The sequence below is a fragment of the Silurus aristotelis genome (assembly GCF_946808225.1).
Source record: "Silurus aristotelis genome assembly, chromosome: 17".
Classification (NCBI taxonomy): domain Eukaryota; kingdom Metazoa; phylum Chordata; class Actinopteri; order Siluriformes; family Siluridae; genus Silurus; species Silurus aristotelis.
In genome coordinates, this window is record NC_139590.1 from 24,786,195 (window position 1) to 24,808,694 (window position 22,500).

At 45.4% G+C, this 22,500-nt stretch overlaps 1 protein-coding gene across 2 annotated transcripts in view; it reads left to right on the plus strand.

Annotated features, from left to right (window-relative positions):
- The window catches only part of LOC310740135 (somatostatin receptor 3), a 42,395-nt gene that overhangs the window by 1,529 nt on the left and 18,366 nt on the right, over window positions 1–22,500 (plus strand). Inside the window, exons 2-3 of one of the 2 annotated variants that reach the window (XM_083566597.1) lie at window positions 17,549–20,784; window positions 21,209–22,251. In XM_083566597.1, coding sequence (XP_083422723.1) covers window positions 17,605–19,041 — 1,437 coding nt within the window. In that variant the 5' untranslated portion in view covers window positions 17,549–17,604 and the 3' untranslated portion in view covers window positions 19,042–20,784; window positions 21,209–22,251. Of the gene's footprint in view, window positions 1–17,548; window positions 20,785–21,208; window positions 22,252–22,500 lie in introns of those variants that run through there. The other variant, XM_083566596.1, reaches the window with a different exon arrangement.

Genomic DNA, 22,500 nt, shown 5'->3' on the forward strand with positions numbered 1-22,500 from the left:
TCAGTCACTACTAAACCATCATGTCACAGTGTGTGTGTGTGTGTGTGTGTGTGTGTGTGTGTGTGTGTATCAGAGAGGAACACTGCAGTATTGTGTGTTATTTGTCAGGGCTTGTGTGTGGGACGCAGAGGCCTCTGTGCTATTCTGCTGGAATTCTGCTGCGTGGGCGACTGATGACTTCACCATTCCTTGATATTCCCAAAGCTCTCGCGGCTCTGGAGAATCGCTCTGACGTCACCGGGGCACGTGTAGGAGCAGAGAATTTCACCTCCACCCTGAACACAACACAATCTCACACAATCCAATCAGACTGTGCAGAAAGCAAAATGCTGCTGCTGAGGGTGATGCTGATGGTGTTGATGATGATGATGATGATGATGATGATGATGGAGTCCAGACTTAGCTGACAGAACAAGACGTGTTTATTCAGTTAGCCGCTAACTCACTTAGCCAGTAATGTGTTTAGCAGAGCAGGTTGAGGATTCTGGTATGGAAAAGTCAGATTCACTTAAACATCTCACAGTGCAGAGGAGAACCTGGACCCTGGTTATGGTCTGTGCTGTAGATTGGAGTGAAAGTTTGTAGGCCTAAAGATGAAGAAGCTGTGATTGATAATGTTCCTTCATTACTACAGTAACAGAGAATCTTATGTGTGTTAGGAAAATAAGAACAAAAATAATCAGGATGTTGGTGATTTTTCTGAGATAAAAGATCCATTTCATCAGCAGTCCTCACACACACTCCTGGTCTGATGATCTCACTGCATGATGATTAGAATGAAGCCCTCAGTGCTAAACACTTTGCTCTTCCATGTGAAGCCTGAACTCTGTGCGTAGTTGTGATTACATGACGTTCTCCATCCGTTCTGACATTAACGTGCTAAAATCCTGTTTAGATGTAAAATGAGTGTGATGTAAGGACACAGCGTTCGCTCTTGTACTCAGATTGTGAGATGATAAACGAGATCTTATGGAGAGAAGAAGGTTGAATGGATGTAGACATTGTGTGATGAAGTGATGGTAGTTGGATTGGAGTTGATTTCACAGGAATGAACCTAAAAGAAAAACAGCTCAGATTGATGTATTTATTGTGGGAATTGGAGCTCAGTGGTTAAGGCTTCAGAACCAGGCGGCTGCTACTGCTGGGCCCCTAAACAAGGCCCTTAACCCCATAACTGCTCAGGTGTATGAATAAGAGAAATGTCTGGTTTTTTGTATAAATTTTGTGTACAATTCTCATTGGTGTGTTTGTTGGAGTCTTGTCTTTAGTAAAGCTCCTGAGACATGGCAGGCTGCAGAAACACCAACAGCAACTGGAAAGAAAAAGATTTGGAGCTCCTCCAGTATGAACTCCAGTGACCTGGTCCATGACAAACACACATCTCTACTGTGTGTTCAATCACTTTTCATTCACAGCCCATCGCGTTACTGTCCCACCATAGTCCACATATCTAACAGGGTTTCTGTGTTGCAGTTAAAACATATTGAGTTTCATTTCCACAAAATGTGGTTTTAGTTCTCACTCCCACAACAGCTCCAGAGCCTCCAGAGCCTCCAGAGCCAGAGTTTCCAGAGCATGATCTCAGGTGAACGTTGAAGAAATGAGGCGAGCTGAACATGGATGTCTTGGCAGCCAGAGGCTGTGCTGCTGATCTGCCTGAAGAGCCGTGTGAGAGGATGGAGCTGTAAGGAAATGAACACTAGCAGCACAGATGCTCCACATCTCACCAGCTTCTCCAACACAGCCGAGTTCATGCAGCCTACATATCACTCTGGAGTAAATATAGATCCATCAGATCAGCAGTGTGGCTTTGTGACACAAGCAGGACGATCTGAACAATTACTAAATTATGGAGGAACCCAGATGAACGACCTGACTGAGATCTCATTATGCTTTGAGTTTTCAGAGATCTGTCAGGAGATGCGTTAATCCTGCACTCGGTGTTCAAAAGAAAACATGCGCCTCGTTCATCTGAGAAAAAGGCTTTTTATTGTTCGAGAAGAAAGCGAAGGAGGAAAGGGAATGATTTCACAAGCAGTTTTCTCTCCTGTCAATCAAACAGAAGAAAAAAAACAAGTTAGAGAAATCAGCTAATGCATCTTCTCAGATAGATCTTTATTTTACACAAGCTGCTAGTTTACTCACATCACATAATGATACACTCATGACCTGTGAGTCTGAGATCCTTCAAGCTCAGGCTTTTTTTTATATACACCCTTTAACACAGTTTGCTGTTCCTCCTCACACTGTGGTCCTCCTCATTCATGTTCTTCCTCAGTCCATTTTCCTCCTCAGACCATGTTCTGTCTCAAATGTTGTTCCTCCTCAGACCATGTTCTCCCTCAGTCTGTTTTCCTCCTTAAATATATGTTCCTCCTCTGACCATGTTTCTTTCAAGACTAGATTCTACTAAATCCAACTTCCTTATCCTTATTTTCCTCTCCAACCAAGACTGTGTTCTTCTTCAGACCGCGTTCCTTCTCAGGCCAGCATGTGATCCTCTTTAGACCATGTCCTCGATGATGTGTTTCTCTAAATCTCATTTAGCTTCTCTCTTTCAGCAGTGTGTAATTACGGACACTCAGCTTCTCATCACACACATCGACCTCACACACTCTTATTGACACAGGCTCTCTCAGCCCTGAGGAGCTCTAACAGCATCCCACACCAGGAGCTGTGACTCGGCTTCCTGCACTCATTACGTGTGTGTGTGTGTGTGTGTGTGTGTGTGTGTGTGTGTGTGTGTTTCATGTGACTGGACCTGAAATGTGTCATTGTGTAATTAGAGGTAATTGAATTTATTGAATGGAATTGAGAAATTGGATCTGCTCAGGGTTCAGTGTGTTCATGGAGATGAGGTCATTATGGTTCACGTTTCTCTCAGTTTAAGACTTGCAGCAGTTTCACACTGAAGCTTCAGCAGGACGTGTTTCAGTAATTCAGCATGTATTTATTTATTTATTGCACTCAGTACAATCATTAGCCACACCTGTTACCATGGCGATTAATCCTCCCTCTAAACTCTGTTCCATTGTACATTGTACACCTGACGTTCTGAAGGTGTAACGTGGGTTCTTCCTGCAGAACCCTGTGGCGCTCGTGCTTTTCGAGCCGTCATTAGACGTGTCAAACGCGTGATCATGAGCCTCATCAATGATTTACTCGTGTGATTTTTGCTTCCAAGGCAATGAACATGTGCAGATGATTTATTGATCACAGAACGTTTATGATTGTGTGCAGCACCTTTTCTTACAGGAACGTGTTTACTCTCCTCAGCTCCCTCTTTTCCTCTCCCTCTTTTACTCTCCTCAGCTCCCTCTTTTCCTCTCCCTCTTTTACTCTCCTCAGCTCCCTCTTTTCCTCTCCCTCTTTTACTCTCCCTCTTTTACTCTCCTCAGCTCCCTCTTTTCCTCTCCCTCTTTTCCTCTCCCTCTTTTACTCTCCTCAGCTCTCTCTTTTCCTCTCCCTCTTTTCCTCTCCCTCTTTTCCTCTCCCTCTTTTACTCTCCTCAGCTCTCTCTTTTCCTCTCCCTCTTTTCCTCTCCCTCTTTTCCTCTCCCTCTTTTACTCTCCTCAGCTCCCTCTTTTCCTCTCCCTCTTTTACTCTCCTCAGCTCCCTCTTTTCCTCTCCCTCTTTTACTCTCCTCAGCTCCCTCTTTTCCTCTCCCTCTTTTACTCTCCTCAGCTCCCTCTTTTCCTCTCCCTCTTTTACTCTCCTCAGCTCCCTCTTTTCCTCTCCCTCTTTTACTCTCCCTCTTTTACTCTCCTCAGCTCCCTCTTTTCCTCTCCCTCTTTTCCTCTCCCTCTTTTACTCTCCTCAGCTCCCTCTTTTCCTCTCCCTCTTTTCCTCTCCCTCTTTTACTCTCCTCAGCTCCCTCTTTTCCTCTCCCTCTTTTACTCTCCTCAGCTCCCTCTTTTCCTCTCCCTCTTTTACTCTCCTCAGCTCCCTCTTTTCCTCTCCCTCTTTTCCTCTCCCTCTTTTACTCTCCTCAGCTCCCTCTTTTCCTCTCCCTCTTTTCCTCTCCCTCTTTTACTCTCCCTCTTTTACTCTCCTCAGCTCTCTCTTTTCCTCTCCCTCTTTTCCTCTCCCTCTTTTCCTCTCCCTCTTTTACTCTCCTCAGCTCCCTCTTTTCCTCTCCCTCTTTTCCTCTCTCTCTCTCTCTCTCTCTCTCTCTCTCTCTCTCTCTCTCTCTCTCTCTCTCTCATCATTGTATGACTTTTCTTTATGACTGAATAAACATCAGATTGTAGGGGTCCATAAACGAGGATTTTTCTGTCTCTGATCTGCTCGAGGTCCTCAGAAAAACATGAGATGATCGATGCAGGAGATAGCTCTAAGCTAATTGCATATTTCACACTTGGTTTCTCGGGGTGACATTTTACACTAAAGTGTGTGTGATCACTCGCTAATGAAGGCAGTGTTAAAGATCTCGTATCTCAGTGACATTCACAGCGAGGTTCTGGGTTTAACTGTACGACGGACAGGAGCTTCTCCTCCCCCAGAATCTGTGCTGATTATCACGTTATTTTCTGTGTGGAGGAGAATGTTCGAGGCTGCAGGAGAACCCCGGGGGTCTCAGTGTGCAGACTTGCAGGCGTGTGGTGTGAGAGCAGACGCCTACGCCACAGATGGTCAGGAGATTCACAGCGATAACGGCCGTGTGCAGCAACATTTTATTGGTCGTAACCTTCAATGTGCAGGAATTTCCTGTAAAAATATCAGTAAAAGTTACAGTGAGGGGGCGGAGCAACACGACACACATCAGTGCTTATTAAAACTTCTTCTAAACGTATTGTTAAAAACATCTCAGCTTCATCACACCACCTTGTTACTTATTTATATTACATGTGTTTGGAGTGTGACTGAACAGATGAATCTCCATCTGGGATCTTCTTCCTCTTCTTCCTCCCCTTCCCCCTCCCCCTCCTTCTCTAATCAGGCAGGAGTCTGTAAATAAATCATCAGTCATTCGATCAGGAGCTCTTCTAAATGAAGTTGATCTTTTAATACAGTTACTGTCTCCAGAGCAGATCTGGTTCCTCCGAGAGCTCAGTGTCAAAGATCTGGAACTGGTTTGACCTACAGACCTTATTAATATTGAGGTTCTCAGGGTCTGTGAATGAGGTGGGAACTTTAAATCCCAGCACTGTTTGAGATCCCAGATGTTCTTTCTGAAGGTTTGTGCTGGACCTGTGAGAGATCAGTAGAGGGAATAGTGGGACTGAGTAAAGCTGGAGTGTGTAGATGAGATGTGAAGCATGTTCTAGATATAAGTAATAAATGTTTGATATAAAAATGGACATTTCACAAAAAAATACAAATCACTTTAATTACACAATAAAATAAGTGAGATACAAAAGTGTTGGGACACCTGCTCTTTCCTGCCATATGTGGTTCTTCTCCAAACTGTTACCACAAAGCTGGAGGCACACAATTGTAGAGGACCCAAACCTGTTCCAGCATGACAATGCTCCTGTGCACAAAGCCAGCTTCATGAAGATCTGCTTTACATGGTTTGGAGTGGAAGATCTCCTGCTTTACAGCTCTGATCTCAACACCTTTTGGATGAATGAGAACACTGACTGCACCCCAGTACTCCTCACCTTCTCACCTACATCACTACCTGACTTTACTAACACCCTATTGGCTGATCTTCCCAGAAGAGTGGAGGGAATTAGAAGAGCAAACTGGTATTAACTGTGGAATGTGATGCTAAAAAAATCACATCCAGTACTAATGAGCAGGTGTCCACAAACTTTTGGCACTGAAGTGTGTGTGTACTGAGTGTTGTGTTTTAGTGTCTGACAGTGCAGATGTTAAAGAGGTGAGGAGTTTCTGGTCTGGGAGAAGAAGTTTAGGCGTCGCTCTGTTTAACAGAAGGTTTTGAATGATGATCTCGTGGCCGTGCGACTGAGAGGTGATGATAAGCAGGACGTGGGTCATGTGGGACCACGGCGCTACGCCGCAATTTATTCCAAGGAAGGATCATTTGTTTCTCAAATCATTTCTGCAGTTTTAACAGCGACGTGTTACTGTAGCTAGCTAATCATTCCCTTCAGTCATCACTCGGCTTATCCACGGCGTCCATATCACTCCTCAGTTCCCTAGCAACAGAGTCCACACGGCTTTACAACGTTCAGTCTGCAAGTGTGTGATGAATTTCAGATGAACACACCATAAGCCATGACCATGAAAAGCAGTCCAACATCGCGCTTTCTCAGGATAAATCACTGAGATGGCTTCATCTTCATCTTCATATAAAAATCCATACTGAGGTCTTCACACAGTGGCGTCTGTAAGGGCTGAGGATTGTTCACACCACACAGAGATGAGGATCACATTTCCTCCACTGACTGTCCACAGTCATTAATATTTACTCTAAACACGTCTGAAACATGGACCTGATGGAGCAGATTTCTTATGAGAACAGAATGAAGTTCGCTAAAAATACACTTTTGGTATGAAACCTGTGCCTGTGACTCATCAGGTTCATGAGCATGGTTCATGCTGACTACAGAATAAAGATGTTAGTGAGGATGAAGAGCAGATCGTTTTACTGAAAGTCATGCGTAACTATTACACGCCATTACCTCAGCGTTACTGCCACACTGTTACAGCATGAAGTGCAGAGATGTTCTTCATTATAAATGTGAGAATAGTTCTGATGCACCGTGTGTGTGTGTGTGTGTGTGTGTGTGTGTGTGTGTGTGTGTGTGTGTGTGTGTTACATGTCTGTTATTTAATTTACCTCTGAATCATTGTACGGTTAACACTAGACGTCGTCCAAAAGCAGCTCATCAGAAATGTAAAACATTACAAATATAAACTTCTGAAAGAAAAAACTCCCTGAAGAGCTGTAAGGAAGAACCCTTGAGAGGAACCAGATTCAGAAGGAAACCAATCCACATCTGAGTGACACAAAGTGTCCATTTGTAGCAGTTCCATCATCGCTGGTTGTTTATTGACTGATGGAAGTCAAAACTGTTCAGAACAAGTGCAGCTCCAAGTCATGGTAAAGGTTTAAATGTAAGGATTAATGAAAAGTCTTGATCCTGATTGGTCAGTAAAATGATTCATAAACACCTGTATTCTGTATGTGACCTGGGCAGTTCTGGACCAAACAGTAACTGTGCGTGGAGTAAAAGGTGTTCAGGGAGCAGTGGTGAAGTGAACCTGCACTGAAGAAGGTACACCTGAAACTGGAGCTCATCTGTAGCTAAAAGCTGCTTTTTCTGAGCTGTGAGGTGTTTCAGAGACACCGTTTTGGCACAGAGCTTCACCAAGACGTGCATTAGTGTGTGAGTGTGTGTGTGTGTGTGTGTGTGTGTGTGTGTGTGTGTGTGTGTGTGTGTGTGTGTGTGTGTGTGTGTGTGTGTGTGTGTATGTGTGTGTGTGTGTATGGTGTGTGTGTATGTGTGTGTGTGTGTGTGAGTGTTTGTGTGTGTGAGTGTATGTGTGTGTGTGTGTGAGTGTTTGTGTGTGTGAGTGTTTGTGTCTGTGTGTGTGTGTGTGTGTGTCTGTGTGTGTGTGTGTGAGTTTTTGTGTGTCAGTGTTTGTGTCTGTGTGAGTGTGTGTGTATGTGTGTGTGTGTGTATGGTGTGTGTGTATGTGTGTGTGTGTGTGTGTGAGTGTTTGTGTGTGTGAGTGTTTGTGTCTGTGTGTGTGTGTATGGTGTGTGTGTGTATGTGTGTGTGTGTATGGTGTGTGTGTATGTGTGTGTGTGTGTATGGTGTGTGTGTGAGTGTTTGTGTGTGTGAGTGTTTGTGTCTGTGTGTGTGTGTATGGTGTGTGTGTGTATGGTGTGTGTGTATGTGTGTGTGAGTGTTTGTGTGTGTGAGTGTTTGTGTCTGTGTGTGTGTGTGTGTGTATGGTGTGTGTGTGTGTGTGTTTGTGTGTGTGAGTGTTTGTGTCTGTGTGTGTGTGTGTCTGTGTGTGTGTGAGTTTTTGTGTGTCAGTGTTTGTGTCTGTGTGTGTGTGTATGTGTGTGTGTGTGTGTGTGTTTGTGTGTGTGAGTGTTTGTGTCTGTGTGTGTGTGAGTGTTTGTGTGTGTGAGTGTTTGTGTCTGTGTGTGTCTGTGTGTGTGTGTGTGTGAGTTTTTGTGTGTCAGTGTTTGTGTCTGTGTGTGTGTGTGAGTGTGGAGTGTGAAGCCAGCAGCAAAACTCAAACCTGAACAAAGTAAAACATAAAAAACAACATTTTAAAATATGTCACTATTTTGGAGCAGGAACTAAAAAGAATTCTAAGGAACCGAAATGGTTCCTGTAGTGAAATGTGCCTCAGGCATATTCTCCTACTTTACAGCTTTCAGACAGGGATCCTCTTCAAACCAGCCTTTTCTTCTTCAAAGTACATCTCAGTTCCTTTTACAAAAAACTAAAATACATAAAGCTTCAGAAGAAAAGGTGCTGGAGCATCAAACAGCCTTGAGAGCTTTAAAGGACCTCCTCAGATGGTTTCACAATGCAGCCAGTGATGCTAATCCGTGTATAATGATGTTTAGCATTCAGGAAACCTACTTTATATGTATATAAAACTCCTTTGTCAGAGTAGTTAGCATGCTTTCCTTTATAAGGTGAGAAGCTCAGGCTGGTTACGGCCAGGAGCATTCAGAGGAGCACAGAGAACGTGACCGTAAGTAAAAACATTCAGATCTCTTACGCAGGTGAAAGTCCAAAAAAGTATCAGGAATTAAACACAAGTACTGAAATGAAATTATTTCAACTGATGAAACTCTTGAACACTTGAGTCTGCATGGCTCCTGAGAGCATCATCAAGATGTTAAATATTCTGCTCACTGCCTGTCATGGAGAACTCGAGAACTATCTGCTGAAGCCAGATTACTCGTCCTGCCCTGCGATTTCCTGCTGTGAAAGATTTGTGAGGGCTACTCTGAAGATCAAAACGTGAAACTGTAAAGAGTAATACGTGTTTATAATCTGAGAAACTGTTCTGGAGTGTGAATACAGCGAGTCTACTCTAGTGAAGTGCAGATCCACCAGAATAGCACTCTGCACACTGCACCACACTAAAGTCCACTAAAGGCGGTAGAGCATTTTCACATTTAGCTCCTAAACTCTGGAATAGTCTTCCTGACAGTGTTCGGGGTTCAGATACACTCTCCCAGTTTAAGTGTAGATTAAAAACATATCTTTTTAGCAAAGCCTACACATAACACACATCACACACATCACATCACAACCTTGTGCTCCAGAACATCTGATCACATGCACATTATCAACTTGTGCTGTTAATATCATGAACAGCAGCTACGCTAATTCCTCTCCACTGCTTCTCTTTCTCTCCCCATCCCGAGGCTTCCTGAGGTTTGGCCAGCTCCAGTCACGTCCCACCTCGTGAAGATTATGGACCTATGGATGATCATGGAGAAGTAGATGCCGAGTGTTTAAAGGCCCTGGCATGGAGAAGCTGATGCTGGATCTATGATGATCACAAATTGTTCTGTATTGTTGGAAGATTTATGACCAAACTTTTGATGTCACCCATATGAGGATGGGTTCCCCTTTGAGTCTGGTTCCTCTCAAGGTTTCTTCCTCATATCATCTAAGGGAGTTTTTCTTTGCCACTGTCGCCACGGCTGCTCATCAGGGACAAACGCACACCATTCACCTTCACTGTTGTTTTCTGTAAAGCTGCTTTGAGACAATGTCTGTTGTGAAAAGCGCTATACAAATAAACTTGACTTGACTTGACTTGACCACACACTGCACCCTGCACCACACACTGCACCCTGCACCACACACTGCACCCTGCACCACACCCTGCACCACACAATACACCCTGCACCACACACTGCACCCTGCACCACACACTGCACCCTGCACCACACCCTGCACCACACAATACACCCTGCACTACACACTGCACCCTGCACCACACAATACACCCTGCACCACACACTGCACCCTGCACCACACCCTGCACCACACCCTGCACCACACAATACACCCTGCACCACACAATACACCCTGCACCACACACTGCACCCTGCACCACACACTGCACCCTGCACCACACCCTGCACCACACAATACACCCTGCACCACACACTGCACCCTGCACCACACCCTGCACCACACAATACACCCTGCACCACACACTGCACCCTGCACCACACACTGCACCCTGCACCACACCCTGCACCACACAATACACCCTGCACTACACACTGCACCCTGCACCACACAATACACCCTGCACCACACACTGCACCCTGCACCACACACTGCACCCTGCACCACACACTGCACCCTGCACCACACCCTGCACCACACAATACACCCTGCACCACACACTGCACCCTGCACCACACAATACACCCTGCACCACACACTGCACCCTGCACCACACACTGCACCCTGCACCACACCCTGCACCACACAATACACCCTGCACTACACACTGCACCCTGCACCACACAATACACCCTGCACCACACACTGCACCCTGCACCACACCCTGCACCACACCCTGCACCACACAATACACCCTGCACCACACAATACACCCTGCACCACACACTGCACCCTGCACCACACCCTGCACCACACAATACACCCTGCACCACACACTGCACCCTGCACCACACCCTGCACCACACAATACACCCTGCACCACACACTGCACCCTGCACCACACACTGCACCCTGCACCACACCCTGCACCACACAATACACCCTGCACTACACACTGCACCCTGCACCACACACTGCACCCTGCACCACACACTGCACCCTGCACCACACACTGCACCCTGCACCACACCCTGCACCACACAATACACCCTGCACCACACACTGCACCCTGCACCACACAATACACCCTGCACCACACACACTGCACCCTGCACCACACACTGCACCCTGCACCACACACTGCACCCTGCACCACACACTGCACCACACACTGCACCCTGCACCACACACTGCACCCTGCACCACACACTGCACCCTGCACTACACACTGCACCCTGCACCACACAATACACCCTGCACCACACACTGCACCCTGCACCACACACTGCACCACACACTGCACCCTGAACTACACACTGCACCCTGCACCACACAATACACCCTGCACCACACACTGCACCCTGCACCACACTCTGCACACTGCACCACACACTGCACCCTGCACCACACACTGCACCCTGCACCACACCCTGCACCACACAATACACCCTGCACCACACACTGCACCACACCCTGCACCACACACTGCACCCTGCACCACACCCTGCACCACACAATACACCCTGCACCACACACTGCACCCTGCACCACACACTGCACCCTGCACTACACATTACACCCTGCACCACACACTGCACCCTGCACCACACACTGCACCCTGCACTACACACTACACCCTGCACCACACACTGCACCCTGCACCACACACTGCACCCTGCACTACACACTGCACCCTGCACCACACCCTGCACCACACAATACACCCTGCACCACACACTGCACCACACCCTGCACCACACACTGCACCCTGCACCACACCCTGCACCACACAATACACCCTGCACCACACACTGCACCACACCCTGCACCACACACTGCACCCTGCACCACACCCTGCACCACACAATACACCCTGCACCACACACTGCACCCTGCACCACACACTGCACCCTGCACCACACACTGCACCCTGCATTACACACTACACCCTGCACCACACACTGCACCCTGCACCACACACTGCAACCTGCACCACACCCTGCACCACACAATACACCCTGCACCACACACTGCACCCTGCACCACACACTGCACCCTGCACTACACACTACACCCTGCACCACACCCTGCACCCTGCACCACACCCTGCACCCTGCAACACACCCTGCACCCTGCACCACACCCTGCACCCTGCACCACACAATACACCCTGCACCGCACACTGCACCCTGCACCACACACTGCACCCTGCACTACACACTGCACCCTGCACCACACCCTGCACCCTGCACCACACCCTGCACCACACCCTGCACCCTGCACCCTGCACCACACCCTGCACCCTGCACCACACCCTTCACCCTGCACCACACCCTGCACCACACCCTGCACCCTGCACCACACCCTGCACCCTGCACCACACCCTGCACCCTGCACCACACCCTTCACCCTGCACCGGATTTTTCAGACTTAGTTTGTGCCTCTTATACAGATTCCTCCCAGGCCTCGTTCTCATCACAAAAACACAAATCGATCGAGCAGCATGCGCAGAGCTCAGACAAAAGCTGCCCTCATGTCAGGACTGAAATACTGCAGGGAAAATTGTTTTCCAATGCTGAAACAACACCAAAAATAGAGCAGGTTTTAGCTTCAGTGCTGAAACTAACAATGACATTTCTCACAAAATGGCTTCCTAAAGGGTTCTTTGGACAGTTTTTTCAACAATCATGAGAAACAAGAAGCTTTTAGAATCTTCACAATACTAGCAGTGTACAGTCTTCAAAATCAAGTTTCCTCAAGGGTTCTTGTCACCTTCCCTGTGTTAAAGTTCTGCATTAGTGATGTATCACTTGATCACATGATTTTATATCAGAGTTGTGGATCTTTGGTTTCTCCTTGGTTTTTACTCAGATTTCATTGAAAACTCAAGGAACGCTCATTTCGCTTCCAGGAAGGCCAGGCATTGCTCATGCTCACTGTTTAACACTCTTATTTTGATGCATGGCCACACTGGATGTAATAACACGGTCCACCCCTGGAGTGTTTCCTTAACGTGATTACGTGTTTGAACTGAGAAGTGTGTGTTAGCAGATAGCAGGATTGCTCTTGCAACAGCAGATAAGATTGCTTTCACCTTCAACACTTCTCGTCATCCAGCTCTGTGGGAACGCTGAGAGTTTGCTCGATAAAGTGACGCTTTCGGGAAAATAGCTCTGCCTCGGTCAGAAGAAAGAGACGCAGAATAAACAGCTGCAGATAAGTGTAGATACCAATATATTATTCAGAAGGAGCAGATAAAGTCTTCTGAAGGGAAACAAATGCAGGTGTGAATTGGAGGTTTGGGATCTGTATGTAAACAGAGACGTATTAATGATGCAGTAAAGCTCATAGAGGAACATGGAACAATCTACTGATTCACTCCATAATCAGAATTTTATCAATAATAAGATAAGGGTTCATTTCCAGCTGAAAGAATCAGATGTTATTCTGAAGGAAAATATGATTCAATAACACACAAAAGTGAAGTTCCACCACACCTCTACCTGTTATTTTAACTGATCTCCAGAGAAATCATAGCATCCAGAAGCTTCTACACACAAGATCAGGGGCCCTGAAGATCTTCCCTCACACTGGCATCAGTGAGCGGGTGGAACTAAACTCCGGGAGAGACGAGACACGATAAAGACGACAGACAGAAGATGCGTGTCAACAAGATAATCAGAAGAGCAGGACGGCTGTCTGCTATTAGCACAAGAAAGCAAAGAGCATCTGCGCTCAATCAGGCAAAAGAGAGAGAGAGAATTAGAGAAAGAGAGAGAGAGAGAGAGAATTAGAGAGAGAGAGAGAATTAGAGAGAGAGAGAGAGAGAGAGAGAGAGAGAGAGAGAGAGAGAGAGAATTAGAGAGAGAGAGAGAGAGAGAATTAGAGAGAGGGAGAGAATTAGAGAGAGAGAGAGAGAGAGAGAATTAGAGAGAGAGAGAGAGAGAGAGAGAGAGAGAGAGAGAGAGAGAGAGAGAGAGAATTAGAGAGAGAGAGAGAATTAGAGAGAGAGAGAGAGAGAATTAGAGAGAGAGAGAGAGATAGAGAGAGAGAGAGAGAGAGAGAGAGAGAGAGAGAGAGAGAGAGAGAGAGAGAGAGAGTGTTAGTGTTTTGCATATAAAACCTGCTGTTATACTCCACCACCTCTGATCCATGAGAGAAATCTGCTCGATCCTGTGTAGATGCGTAAATCCAACACACAGGAATGTAAGAGAACATGTTGAGGTGCAGGAGTGAAGCACAGCACTTCCTGAATCCTGGTTAGAGTTTGTTCTACGTGGATGTTCTGAGACTTGGATCGAGAGTTCTCTCCACCACAGACTCAGGTGTGAATGTGTGACTGGTAATTGTTTTCTGAGAGAAGTTTAAAACATACAAGGAAAAGCGGCATCACCTGCCTCCATCTGCACAGTAACGATCTCCATCTATCACTGAGACACACTGAACATCACACTGAGGACACTGAGCTGCGTCTAGACAGGAAACACACACGGGGGTGATACGTTCCTCTTTACATCTTCACACACACACACACACACAACATATACACAATAAATACACACACACTACAGATACACAATAAACAGACACACGACATATACACAATAAACACACACACACTACATATACACAATAAACACACACACACACACACACACACACACACACACACACACACACTACATATACACAATAAACACACACACACACACACACACACACACACACACACACTACATATACACAATGAACACACACTACATATACACAATAAACACACACACACACACACACAACATATACACAATAAATACACACACACTACAGATACACAATAAACAGACACACGACATATACACAATAAACACACACACACTACATATACACAATAAACACACACACACACACACACACACACACACTACATATACACAATGAACACACACTACATATACACAATAAACACACACACACACACACACACACAAAATATACACAATAAATACACACACACTACAGATACACAATAAACACACACACACACACAACATATACACAATAAACACACACACACACACGACATATACACAATAAATACACACACACAACATATACACTATAAATACACACACACTACAGATACACAATAAACACACACACACACACACAACATATACACAATAAATACACACACACTACAGATACACAATAAACAGACACACGACATATACACAATAAACACACACACACACACACTACATATACACAATAAACACACACACACACACACACACACACACACACACACACACACACTACATATACACAATGAACACACACTACATATACACAATAAACACACACACACACACACACACTACAGATAGACAATAAACACACACACACACGACATATACACAATAAACACACACACACACACACACACACTACAAATACACAATAAACACACACACACACACACACACACACACACTACATATACACAATAAATACACACACACTACAGATACACAATAAACACACACACACACACACACACACACACACACACACGACATATACACAATAATCACACACACACACACACACACACACTACATATACACAATAAACACACACACACACACACACACACACACACTACATATACACAATAAACACACACACACACACACACACACTACATATACACAATAAACACACACACACACACACACACTACATATACACAATAAATACACACACACTACAGATACACAATAAACACACACACACACACACACACACACACACACGACATATACACAATAAACACACACACACACACACACTACATATACACAATAAACACACACACACACACACACACACACACACACACACTACATATACACAATAAATACACACACACTACAGATACACAATAAACACACACACACACACACACGACATATACACAATAAACACACACACACATACACACACTACATATACACAATAAACACACACACACACACACACACACACACACACACACACACTAAACACGTGCTGGATGAAGGACACACAGCAGGTTGTTTAATAAAAGTAGAGACTCAGTAAAAATGTGATTTCAGTAAAAGTACAAAAGTTTTTACCTCTAAATGACCTTCAGTTTCCAAAGTAGTGATTTATTATAACTGTAATGTTCCTGTGATCATTTTTATCACAAGGTTCTTCACTTAATCACTTCAGTTGGTGTGTAAAGACTCGAATGTGACTCTCAGCACACTGATACACTGTACGGATTAAAGTATTGGGACACCAGACTTCCAGTCATATGTGCTTTTTTTCCCAAACTGTTACTATTAAGTTGAAGGCACACATTTTTATCAGACATCTTTGGATGCAGGAGCATGTCATTTTCCATTTCCATGAACTAGGAGACCCAAAACCTGCTCCAGCATGATGATGCCCCTGTGCACACTGCCAGCTGCATGAACATCTGCTTTCCATGGGTTGCAGTGGACAATCTAATGCTATAGAGCTTTGGGATGAATTTTTCATGCAAAACAAGTTTAAAACAGACCCTGATTGGTGACTTGCTGTGTGTTTGAGTGTTTGAGTTTAAGTTTTTATCCTCACTTTACTAAATGTAGTCGAGCAAAAAGTTAAATATTTGACTCTAAAATGTAGTGAAGTTACAGTAAAAATCTTCCCACATGGAAACACTTCAATGTTATGGTACATGAAGTTTCCTTTAAAGAGACCGCAGGTTTCTGTAGTGTGAATGGAAGAAGTTTCAACCAGAAGCTTAAAATTACATGAAACTATAAATGGATAAAAAAAACCCTGATGCTTAGTAATGAAATAAATTATTGTAGTAATCATTAAAAGACTGCTGTGGAAAAGGAGCATCTTCAGGGTGATCACAGGATCTCCATTACATGAGTCAGCAAGCTGCAGTGTTTCTTACACACTGTTTATCATGTGAACAGAACGTAGCACTAGTGTGTGTGTGTGTGTGTGTGTGTGTGTGTGTGTGTGTGTGTGTGTGTGTGTGCCTAAAACCATGAATACACACAGACACGAGCCGTCTTGATGTGGGAAAACTCACTGTTTAAACTGTCTGAGGGTTTGATAGACAAACACACACACACACACACACACACACACACACACACACACACACACACACACTGGTCAAACAGTGTCCTTATGGCACTCGATCTCACACTCTAATCATTTCCTGTCTGACTCATTGCCCAGTGCCACATTTTATTCCTCAGCATGTTATCATTTAATTATGTTTTTTCAAACCGCTATTTCCGTCGCACCTCCTGAGCTTTCTCACGATTCACCACCTGACCTCTCTTTATTCCCTTTATTGTTTCGCTCTCCTCGATGGCTCCTGTTGGTTTTTCCATCTGCACCTCTGTATTTGCACAGCACAACGACATCTTCATGTTCAGCGAGACAGCAGGCTTTTTAACGCCGCCTCATTACGATTCGGGGCTGCCAGGAAAAACGTGTGTGTGATTTAAAAAGCTTCATGCTGGTGTCTACATGGACAGATTTCTAGTGCAGGATGGTTTTTGGGAAGCAGCCCGGAGTTGTGTTATTATTGCGTGTACACCTTTGTCACTTTGTTCTCACGCAGCGGCTAAACTCTGACACGTGTAACAGTTGCGAACAAAACAATGCAGTAAATTGCGGTGTTATTACGCACATCTCTCACACTCTTCTGTCTGCATGGCAAATAACAGCGCTTTGTGTTCTGTTCTGCTGTTTTGTAGGACGATGGCCCCGAGCTGAGTGCTGCGTGAGAAACAGGAGAGCAAAGATCAGCGCTATGATGGACATCTCGTCAGTGGACCCTTCTGCTGTAGCAGAGATCTGGAACAACCTTTCACTTTCAGGATTCTTCTTCAACGAGACTTTCCCCAACGAGACTTTTTCCAATGACACGTGCCTCTTCAACGTGTCCAACAGCACCAATGGAACCTGCGGCGGGAGTCGGCAAGGCGTCGGGGTAGCGGGTATCCTCATCCCGCTCATATACATCATTGTGTGCATCATCGGCCTCGGTGGAAACACTCTGGTCATCCACATTGTCCTGCACTACTCCAAGACCGAATCGGTTACCAACATCTACATCCTCAACCTGGCCATTGCTGATGAGCTGTTTATGCTCAGCCTTCCCTTCCTGGCCGTCCAGAACGCTATGATGTCCTGGCCCTTCGGTTCCTTCATGTGCCGTCTGGTGATGACCGTTGATGGAATCAACCAGTTCACCAGCATTTTCTGCCTGACGGTGATGAGTATCGACCGCTACCTGGCCGTGGTGCATCCCATCCGCTCGTCAAGGTGGAGGCGACCACAGGTAGCCAAGGCCGTGAACGGTTCCGTGTGGGCAATGTCCTTCATAGTGGTTCTGCCGATGGTGGTCTTTGCTGGTGTGTTTGAGAAAGGAGGGACGTGCAACATCAACTGGCCGGAGTCGTGCACCATCTGCCGCGCTGCATTTATCATCTACACCTCCACTGTAGGGTTCTTCTTCCCCCTGCTGGTCATCTGCATGTGCTATCTACTCATCGTGGTAAAGATCCGCAGCTCAAGCAAAAAGGTCCACGCCACTTCGAGCAAACGCCGCAAGTCTGAGCGCAAAGTCACCCGCATGGTGGTGATCGTGGTGGCCGTATTCGTCTTCTGCTGGCTGCCATTCTACGCCCTGAACATCATCAATCTGATCGTGTTTCCTCCACCGAGTGAGCTGCAGTGCTTCTACTACTTTGTGGTGGTGCTGTCATACGCCAACAGCTGCGCCAACCCCATCGTCTACAGCTTCCTCTCCGACAATTTCAAACGAGGCTTCCGGAAGGCTCTGTGCCGCTCATCCAGAAAGGTGGAGAATCACGAACCAGCAGAACATCAGGAGCAGGAGGAGCGCAGGCAGATACTGATGCCCCGTGAGAGCCTGCGCAGAGCTGTAAGAGAAGAAGATGATGACGATGATGATGAAGAGGACAGGGAGGAAGTTACGGAGATGACCGAGATCTGCAAGATCACTCAGAATGGGAACAGCAGCACACAGTGCGCTCGAGCTCTGCTCTCCGAGAGGTCGTTAGCATCGGGGCTTTCAGAGCCAAGTTCTCCGAGAGGAGACGGGAAAGGACCTGGATTCGGACCGAACTCAGCATTGCTGAACGGTGTGAAAAACGGAAACGTGAAGCCGTTGCCAGAGGAACCAGTAGAAAAGAACACGTCGTTGGAGATCAGCTACTTGTAAAATCTGTAATGTTTCTTTCTGCTATTTTTGATCTCCTGTAATTCTGCCCGACTGGAACGCTGCCCAAATTTGAGCTCAAACCCTGTGTGTCCTTAATCATGGTGTAAATGATGTAATGTTCCTGTGACGTCTTATTGTGAACAAAACAGTTTTAAAGGAAAACTCAAGAATGTTCTTTCAGGTTCTCAGCTGCATCAACATCCTATTCAGCCTGAATAAACCCACCTCAGATTCCCACTGAAACTCGAGGGAACTCAGTGATTTACTGCTGACGGAGCTGCATGACTTCATGCATGGGTCAGGACATTAAAACTTGTATAAAATGATGAAAGAACTCATCGTGCAACACTGTCTGGTCGTCTGTCTTCATGATGGAGCACTTTGTGGTGGAGATTTTTACATCTGTGTGTTTCAGGAAGTTTCTCAGGAACAATTTGAATTCTCGAAGTGTAAAATTTAGACACAAACAGAAAACATTTTTTCTCCTAATGTATTTGTAATCAGTGCTTTTAAGCTGTTTAAACCGTTGTATGAAATAATGTTGAAAGGTTTGCGCACCCACAACACACTCAGAAGGTGTCGATGCATTCTTCAGACCAGCAGCTCTGACGGTCCTACAGGTTTTTATTAATGCACTCGTTCTGATACGTCATCGTTTCCATAGTAACAGCGTGTTCACAGGGACGTGTACAGCTCCACATGAACCATAATGTAAAGACCTGCCACTGACACTAAATAGGTCTGGAAGATTTGTTCAAGTTTTGGATTGTTGTCTTGTTGCAGGAAAAGTTCTTTATTTTATTCCTTCTGTTGATTGTAGATTAATTGTATGAGAGGTTTGTTATTTTCTTATTCAGACACAATGGCTGGGGTGTGCAAACTTTTACTCTCAAACCCTCTGGTCAGTCACTTACAATCAAAACTTCATTTGGTCTTAGATCTTAACAGCACCAGCAACACATCGTGTCCAAGTGCCTCAAATTACAAATCTACTGTTCACTGATTCCATCTACACAACAAGACACATTTAAACACACACACACACACACACACACACACACACACACACACACACACACGCACAGATGTTTTGTGAAGGAGCTGTAAAATAGGTTCTTCTGAATATTCAGACCCATTGTAAAGTGTTCTTGAATTACACTGAGGTTCACCATATACCCCACTGCCACCATACACCACCTTCACCCTCACTGAACACCTCCTCCACCATGCACCAACTCTATCTCCATCATACACCACCTCCACTTACACCAACTTACACCACTACTCTACAACCTCTTACTACACCTTTACCTTCGTTCCACTAAACCTACATCTGCATCTTCACCTGCACCTCAACCTCCACTCGAAACTCCACCTCCATCTCCACATTCACACACAACTCAATTCACACGTGGCTTAAAGTGATTTCAGTTTACGTGAGAGACAGCGCAGTGCCACTGATGCCTTCTTTACCCTTATAGAGAAAAAAACACCTTTCACGCTGATCTGATCAGATTTTTCGTTCTGTCTCATAAAAACAGCAAGAATTCAATGTTCTCAGTCAGTCGTTTCAGACACCTTCAGGACACAGGAGTTTAAACGTCTTTGTGATTTCTGGTACCTGAAGAAGAGAGAGAGAATAGAAAGATGCTGGTGAGGGGATGAGTGTTTCTAGCTGCTATAGCGTAAGTGAGAACAGGAACTAACTCTCATCACTGATATGCAGGACCTTACTGTGGATGTGTGGATATGAGAGCAGTGAACACGTGGAGACGTGGACGTGTAATAAACACTAGTGTGATATGAGAGCAGTGAACACGTGGAGACGTGGACGTGTAATAAACACTAGTGTGATATGAGAGCAGTGAACACGTGGAGATGTGGACGTGTAATAAACACTAGTGTGATATGAGAGCAGTGAACACGTGGAGACGTGGACGTGTAATAAACACTAGTGTGATATGAGAGCAGTGAACACGTGGAGACGTGGACGTGTAATAAACACTAGTGTGATATGAGAGCAGTGAACACGTGGGGACGTGGACGTGTAATAAACACTAGTGTGATATGAGAGCAGTGAACACGTGGGGACGTGGACGTGTAATAAACACTAGTGTGATATGAGAGCAGTGAACACGTGGAGACGTGGACGTGTAATAAACACTAGTGTGATATGAGAGCAGTGAACACGTGGAGACGTGGACGTGTAATAAACACTAGTGTGATATGAGAGCAGTGAACACGTGGGGACGTGGACGTGTAATAAACACTAGTGTGATATGAGAGCAGTGAACACGTGGAGACGTGGACGTGTAATAAACACTAGTGTGATATGAGAGCAGTGAACACGTGGACGTGTAATAAACACTAGTGTGATATGAGAGCAGTGAACACGTGGGGACGTGGACGTGTAATAAACACTAGTGTGATATGAGAGCAGTGAACACGTGGGGACGTGGACGTGTAATAAACACTAGTGTGATATGAGAGCAGTGAACACGTGGAGACGTGGACGTGTAATAAACACTAGTGTGATATGAGAGCAGTGAACACGTGGGGACGTGGACGTGTAATAAACACTAGTGTGATATGAGAGCAGTGAACACGTGGGGACGTGGACGTGTAATAAACACTAGTGTGATATGAGAGCAGTGAACACGTGGGGACGTGGACGTGTAATAAACACTAGTGTGATATGAGAGCAGTGAACACGTGGGGACGTGGACGTGTAATAAACACTAGTGTGATATGAGAGCAGTGAACACGTGGGGACGTGGATTCTGCTGTGTTCGGTGTTTTATTTCTGTGGGCAGCGCAGCATTAATGAGGCGACGCCTTCTGGTTCTAATGAATCTCTGTGATTCACTGAATGTTTGCGACCCACTGAGACCCGCCTACTGGTGCATTACTCACGTGCATTACTCACGTTTCTGCTCAGACTGAAATCAGACCCCAACGCAAACAGCCATTAACTCATGAGTGAGAAAGCAGAGAGTCCACAGCTTCATCAGCCCTGTTCCACCTTCTCTCTCTCTCTCTCTCTCTTTCCCTCTGTTTTTTTTGTTATCTGTTTATGGAGGATGTGTTTAGGAAATGTATGTATGTATGTATAAAAATGCCTGAATGCAGTGTTGTGTTTGTGCTCGATGTGTCAGTGATCAATCTGCTGTCCTTTTTATTGTTTTCTGTTTGTTTTTCAGCAGAATGTAGGCTTTCCTCTCTTTCCTCTCTTTTCTCTCTTTCCTCTCTTTCCTCTCTTTCCTCTCTTTCCTCTCTTTTCTCTCTTTTCTCTCTTTCCTCTCTTTCCTCTCTTTTCTCTCTTTCCTCTCTTTCCTCTCTTTCCTCTCTTTTCTCTCTTTCCTCTCTTTCCTCTCTTTCCTCTCTTTTCTCTCTTTCCTCTCTTTCCTCTCTTTTCTCTCTTTTCTCTCTTTCCTCTCTTTCCTCTCTTTCCTCTCTTTT